Here is a 7,500-nt window from a genome sequence, read left to right on the forward strand (position 1 = left end):
TTATGTTAAATAAAATTGAAATACACACAGATAGACAAACCTCTTCATATTGAGTTTAGTAGCCTCTTCAATATCAAAGATAATAGCGCCAGAACTTGCCCTTGAATTGTTAAAATATTAGTATAAACACCAAACATTGCATCGGCATCTTTTCTTCTCATAAGAATCGATTGTTTCCCTTTTGAAACCGTCTCTAAAATGTTTTTTTTTTTTTTTTCTGAACGGTGAAGCCAACAATCCTGACTGGATTTGTTCTCTGACAGAATGGAATCTGACGGAACGGATGCGGGGGTATCACCGCGTAATCTGCCCTCTGCTCGTGGTCTTGGGTATGCTTTTCTGTTCACACTATTCTCTCATTTCTGTCGATGATTTTAACACGTCTTTCTTTGTTAATGGATTGTGTGTATAATACAAGACTGGGGAGTAATAAACAATAAACAATAAACAATAGCATAATAAACACATAGCTTGAAAGTTAAAATAAACCATATTCTTTGAATAGAAACAATGATTTTATCAAGTTCAAAGAACTTTCTAAAATTGTCTTAATTATTCCTTGTTTAATATTTTATTTTACAATATTTCAAAGAAACACCGTTTACCTTGAATGTCTGCATTTTATTGCTGTTTTATTTGTATTATAATATATATATATATTTTTACATTATACGCTCTTTAGTTTAATCTAAACTAATTAAACGAAATTATGTAGTATTTCTTAAGGGTTAAGCTTTTCAAATTGCATGAAACTAATGATGGGTTTGTTGTTTTTGTTTGTGTGTTTGTCATTTTGACCACTTAAATAAATGTAAATTAAATTTTCTTTGTGCTTTAATGTAATGCATGCCAAATACATCACATATTAATGTACCCCCTTATACTGAATGATCTCTTCAAGGATGAGAAGCTTCGAAAGTTTAGCTCAACATTTTGCGCCATGAACATTTACGTCTTTAAAGCCACAAGTACATCACCAAGACAAGTGAAAAACATGGAAAGAGCTGTTCTGCCTGGAATGACCATGTCCAGGGACAAATCAAACCTTTTTTAATTAAAAAAACATGAACTGAGATTGATCTGCTTAAGAGAATGGTTTATTCAAGGTATTTTTTTTTACGTGAGTTAATTATGACTTATTTCTCTGCGCAAACAGTGCGGGGTATTGTATACAAAATGTTACCCAAGTAGAAAATATAAGTCCCTAGAAAGTCGGTAAAAGATTCTATACATAATTTAATATAAATATTAGAGACGTTGTTTATAATTTACAAAATAGTACAAGTAAATCCTTTCAATCAGAGATCCAGGCCACAACGGTATGGTGATATTTCAGTCCACAAGCAATAAAACATGAATGTCATTCCATGAAATTGAACGAGTGACTTAAACACGTCCAAATGTAAAGTTCAGTAAGGCATGAGAAAATTGTGAGACATACATTTGGACAACCTTTCCCGTCAGCTTCTGGGGCACGGTAAACAAAACCCATAGCGGATTTGATTTTACGCTGCGTCCGCCCATGTGTTGATATGACAACATTGATTTAAAGTGATCTGATGAGACTAGATTTGACTGCCTCGGCGCTCTCTCAAAACACGAGAGAGACCGATTAACAGGACCGCAGATCAGGCAGGTGAAAACATCTGCGGATAAACGGGCGTTATGCTGGATTAGCAGGTTCACATTGCTCGTCCATCATTTTCTTTAACATAATCTTGTTAATTACGCTGGCACTTCTGGTGGTTGGAGCCTTTGGTATAAAATGTCTCTCATTGGGCAGTTCAATGGATGCCAAGTACAACATTTAGTTTGCCCGATATTAAATGACAGAGGGGCTCTGTACCTGTCCGTGATCCAGGACGCCTGAGTTTTATAGCTCCGTGCCATCGCGGGGGTATATGAGACTGTTGACACTAAAGCTGTTATAAAAGTGCCCGTTAAACTGTGTGCTGTGTACCGCTGCTCCACCGCCACTAGCGCTAGGGAAAGAGTTGTAGTACACTCCGCGGTTCACGTGTGCGTTGTCGGGATGCTCCGAGCTTGTTCCAGTTTCTGGAGCCGCGCTGGCGTGATAGGGGCTCAGCGCAGTAATGTGCCGACTCGAGATCTCATTTACCAGCCCGAGAGAGCCTTGCCTACCGGGAGGCATAGTTGCAAGGCTCGACATACTGTTGAAGAAGTTATTGAAGCATGGGGCTGCTCCAAGACCGGGGGGAGATGAGCTCTTATGGGGTTCATTGGCCGTTTCCATCTCTGGGGATGATGGCCCGATAAGGTGCGGGCTTTCGGAGCTCTTGATTCCAGGAAGAGGTCGCCCATCCTCGGTTTTGGTGCTCCCGGTTGCTCCTGCGCTGGTGTCAGATCTGCGTTTCCGTTTTCTGCGGAAGTTTCCGTTGTCAAACATCTTCTCACAGTTTGGGTCCAATGTCCAGTAGTTTCCTTTACCTTGAAATAAAGATCTTGTATAAATTAAAGTGGACTTTTGATAGATGAGAGCACAATGATTATCTGAGGGCCTGGATGAGTGATAGATAGGACAGCATCATCAATAATAATACACACCATGTCATACCAGTTGTTTGATCCAATATAAGCTATACAAGTGATCATATTCTCGTCGCTTTTAAGTCACGAAGTGGGGATGTTTTGGTTATACAGAGGCATTGTGAATGTGCGTCTGTCACTCACCCGGATCGTCCTCGTCTCTCGGCACCTTCTTGAAGCAGTCATTGAGGGAGAGGTTGTGCCGGATAGAGTTCTGCCAGCCGGCCTTGCTTTTCTTGTAGAAGGGGAAGTTGTCCGCCACGTATTGATATATTTGACTGAGCGTCAGCTTCTTCTCGTGCGCGTTCTGGATCGCCATGGCAATTAGCGCAGAATAGGAGTATGGCGGGCGCACGAGCTTTAGTAGCTCCTCCTGACTAGCAATGGAGAGCCATCCGAGGTCCGGGCCCGCGAAACCGGGTGAGTTGGAGAGGAACTGCCGTTGAGCACCGTAAGAAGGGGGCATGAAAGACGACGGGTTGTTTCCGTGGTGCAGGTAGGATGGTGAGGAGTTAACACCGGGGCCATTGAGCCACAGGTAAGGGTTGGGCGAGGCCGTGTAGTCTCCCAGTCCGTATCCGGCAGACGGTCGCTGTCCGCCCGGTAAACTTTGCTGGTGGTACACGCTGAAGTTATCGCAGTAAACAGCCATTTCGGGCGCGTCGTGCGCGCTCTTGGACAGCGGTTGGAGCGGACTGACGGTGGGCGAAGCGGTGTGATGGTGCTGCGCGTCAATGGAGTTCATCCTCAAACTCACTCACGCTCACACACACAACCACACTCAGCCACACTAATCCGAGACACTCTCACCGTCACCGAAATAAAGCAAAAACGTCCAATATCAGCTGGACAAAGAACTATTCCTCCCCAAAGGAAAGATATTTTATACGTTTATAAATAATTTTACGCGCAACCAGACGCACTTCTATTTTGCCGCTGTGTCAACATCACGTGCACCGCCAGAGCAGCAACAAGTGGAGGAATCCTCGCGAGGGAGTTTTCTTAATTTATATGGCAAGGCAAAGCATGAGCGACCTCATCGCGGTGAATCCAGAACTTTTGACAGCCAATGGGCAAGTGCACACAAGCCGGGGCGTGGTTAGGGCGCCCCCATCCTCCGATGACATGCTAAAATTAATTTCATTCATAAACACCAGCGCTCAGGAACTCCTGGTTGTGCCATGCAAAGGAACATTCAAAGGTTTCCGGTGCCTAGCAGCTATGTCTCGCCCCTTTAGGTTATGGATGAGTGATGGTACAGATTACTTTGTGAAACAGCATACAAACAACCGTTAAACGGGACTCCACCGCGCCCTAACAGGTATTTACACAACTATTAAATATAGGCTATTCTAGTTAATAACTAATAAGTAAGCTTATCTGTGAAATCACTCACTTGAATAATAATAGAGAAGAGGAAATGACAATGACATTTAGAGAGGTAATTGAAAGCTGGAGTTACATTTTCGTTACAAACGCAATACAATCACAAATACGTCACTAATTCAGTTAAAGAAGAGCTTGACCAATTATAAGGCCAAGGGGTGGAGGGGGGAGTGCACTTCTAAGGACTATGGGGGCCCCAGGCAAAAACATATTCATTGAAATAGATAAGTATATGCGGGGACACCTTACACCGAACAATGTTATTTTATTTTGGAAGGTAAGACTGTCATCTTTATATTGGGATAAACTGATCCTAATTTCTTCAGTAGGCTTATCGGTGGAGACATTGAGGTCTACTTATTGGGATGCATTAAGAAACTTAAGCAAATTTCCTTCAGAGAAAAGAGCAGTTGTAACCTGTTAAGAGGTTGCTCAGTTGTAAAAACCTACTGGCAGTTAAAACGTATTCACATACAGTGTTGCCTCTTCGTTTTCGGGGTTGGACAAATGGAAGGGAAGGAGCAGCAGTTGTCACCTTATAAATGAAAACTTACCTAAAGTGACAATATACTGCTCCATTTCATCCTGAACGAATACCAAAGTTTTGTAAGTTTACCTCACAAGCCAAAGCTCTTTTAACACCTTTTAAATCAGTTTTTAAAAGTATTTAGAGGGAAAGGGCTGCTGGTAAACTCTCGTATTTTCAGAAGACAAACACTTTATCTAATCGAAAACCTCACTGACAGTGAACTCTAAGAAAAAGCATGTTACATTAAAGTGAAATGATGGTGGAGGCATCGCAGAACGCTTGAATGGACTGGACAGGACTGCAGGCCGATTTTGGTCGTTTTTCCTAAGGGTCCTTTCAACGAAACAATATCGCCATCTAGTGTAAGGATGATACACAACACAAGCGTCACTGTCTCGTTTGGTTTTACTAGAGCCGCCTGTATTGACTTAATATTACACTACAGATTTATATAAAAATTTCGTCAGAAGAAATTGCGTTTAGAGTACCAGTCATAAAAATGCTCGGCTTGTTGAAAACCTTCGATTTGGGGTTTTATTATGTGCTTCCAACGAATTTCAATGTTCAGGATTAAACTCTGACAATACGTCTATCTGGCTGTTATTGAAAAATCTAATTCCAGTCATTTTATTGGTTAGTTTAAACCAATTTGTAAGATCGCGGTCCTTGTCGTTTTCTCTTAATTATGCTTTAATCCTTCGTCTGAGGGCAACTGGGCTTGTACGCTGGAAGCATCAGCCATCATTTAAAACTCATAGTCGATGTAGACTACTCCTCCAGCACTTAAAACCAATGAGCTTAAATCCAGGATTGAACACCTGTATAGAGCCAACGTTACAGCACGTCGCCTGAGAGGAAAAACACTGCCAAGCTCATCTCCCACCAGACGCACCAAAGGACTATCAGATCAATATGGGTGTATCAGTTGACAGCCTGAGTGTCCTGCTGGGGAAACTGAGGACAGCCTTAAGGGGAAAAAAAACAAATGCTGGAGATATTTTCAAGCGAAGGTCCAGTGGCGGGGGAGAAAGCATGTGTTGACCAGCTATTGCACGTTACATACTACCTGAAACGAAAGTCTATCAACACATGTCCACCTCCCACAATTGCTGAGCTTAGAAAAGATTGGCCATAATATATATTATATCTTCACTCAGAAAGCCCTCTACAGTCACTTCCAGCAGCTTACAGACATATCCATCCTGGAAAAAATGGAGGGAGCAATTGCTGAAAAGGGGACGATGTTCTTCCAGTTTTTCCGCCAAAACCCAACAAACTCGGAGGTGAAGCAGGTCTTGTCCATGTTTGAAGCCAGTGGGTCTACCATACTTGGACCTCGTGTTATCAGTGCTTAATGGCACACTTCAAGCAGAACCCAGATTGACTACTGCTACAAGTTGATGTAAGTGTTACAATATTTATCTATATCTGTCTATGGCTATGTGTCTAATTGGTCTGTCAGTTGTGTAATTTTTTGTTTTGCTATTCTTCAGGAGAGATTGCCTTTACCAGATGCCCCGAGATTAGTGATTCAAGGTAAGTGCTCCAATTTAGCCCCAACTCTTTGGTAGGTGTGGAAAAATTGAAAAGGGCAACATAAGACCATGGTGAAACGTTAGAGTAAATGTATTATGTATGATTTTTGTCTTTTGCTGGGTGTTTAATGTGGCAGATGTCAATTTTGTTTGTTGTCTGCAGTCAGAAAACGACTATAAATAAATCTGTGTGACCAAACCTTTCACTGGTTGTGTGTGTGTGTGTGTGTGTTCTTATGTTTCTTCCCGTTCTTGGTTTCATTTCAGGAAACAAATTTGTTGCCAACACCTGGATGCTGACGGTTTAGAAACAAGTGGTGATGACTCCACATTCGGGCTTCACTGCAGGCCTGGCCACTTTGTTTGCGACCTTCTACGCCTTTAATTTGGAGTACCAAGAAGAGGCTTCATGTTGCCTTGAATTCATCCAAAGGTAATTATAATGTGACGACACAGCTTCTTGAGTGGTTGCCTAGTGTCTGTATTAAAACATTTTCTTAGAATTATCATTAGGCCACGAGCTACGGGGCCTTACTGTGTGTTCAAACCAAGAGCGACTAAAGCTGTAAAATTGCTTTTGTCGCTCATAAAGCATAGCTGCTTAAATAGTTATGTTTGCTTTTGTCGCTCAAGTCGCTCATGACGTGAAAGATTCGAATGTTTAATTTTGCTTACCCATCAGTTGTCAATGTTTTACAGCCAGAAACGCGTCATAGCTAATTTGCATAAAGTTCAGCAGTCTTCAACTGTGTTTAGTAGAAAGTGAATGGCTTCCGGCGATTTTACAGCTTTAGTTGCTCTTGGTTTGAACACACAGTTACACTGCACCCCCTCACCTCCCAACGGAACCAACTTTTTTTGAAGGTCTGACCATGCTGAACATGAATTGAATGTTAACATTGAACATTTTGGGTTGCACTACCTGTTTCAGCCCCATGAATAGATTTACACTGAAAATCAATCTATTTCAATACATTGGAAATGCGTTATAAGAACATGGCTGTCCATGACATAAAGGAAAGTATAACATCCGTCTTTGACATAAGCTTTCAGACAATGAGTGGTTTGAGTGGTGTAATTAGCTTTCTCTAAATAAAAGAGGCCAACATGTATAGGCTTCTCAACTGATTCACCAGGCAAATCAAGTATAAAGACTACATTTGGGTCTCTGTTATTTAGGGAAAGCCAGTTAAACCACTTGAATCATACATTTTCTGAAAGTTTATGTCCTCTAGATGTGATTAAACATGTAAAGACAGAGTCAACAAATGGCGTTCTTTTGTTTAACTCTGAACCTTGTCATAGTCATCATTATGGATTAGCCTGAGAACTCTTGGGGATAAGCTTAGTTGAAAAGCATTTAATGAGAAACAAGATAATTTTACAGTAATTGTAGCGTTAGCATTCATTTTACAGTAATTTTAGCCTGCAGTTTTTTATATTAACTTACAATAAAGTATTGTAAAGTCACAGATTGTTGACATAATAAACAGTATTATACAG

At 41.3% G+C, this 7,500-nt stretch overlaps 1 protein-coding gene across 1 annotated transcript; it reads right to left on the bottom strand.

Annotated features, from left to right (window-relative positions):
- Window positions 1-1,873: 1,873 nt before the first annotated feature.
- foxi2 (forkhead box I2) lies at window positions 1,874-3,292 on the bottom strand (the record flags this gene model as incomplete). Its single annotated transcript, XM_080849735.1, has 2 exons — window positions 1,874-2,448; window positions 2,692-3,292. 2 exons carry the CDS (start codon window positions 3,290-3,292, stop codon window positions 1,874-1,876), a joined length of 1,176 nt encoding a protein of 391 aa, XP_080705861.1.
- Between the last annotated feature and the right edge of the window lie 4,208 nt (window positions 3,293-7,500).

The sequence above is a fragment of the Sprattus sprattus genome, assembly GCF_963457725.1.
Source record: "Sprattus sprattus genome assembly, chromosome: 13".
Classification (NCBI taxonomy): Eukaryota; Metazoa; Chordata; class Actinopteri; order Clupeiformes; family Clupeidae; genus Sprattus; species Sprattus sprattus.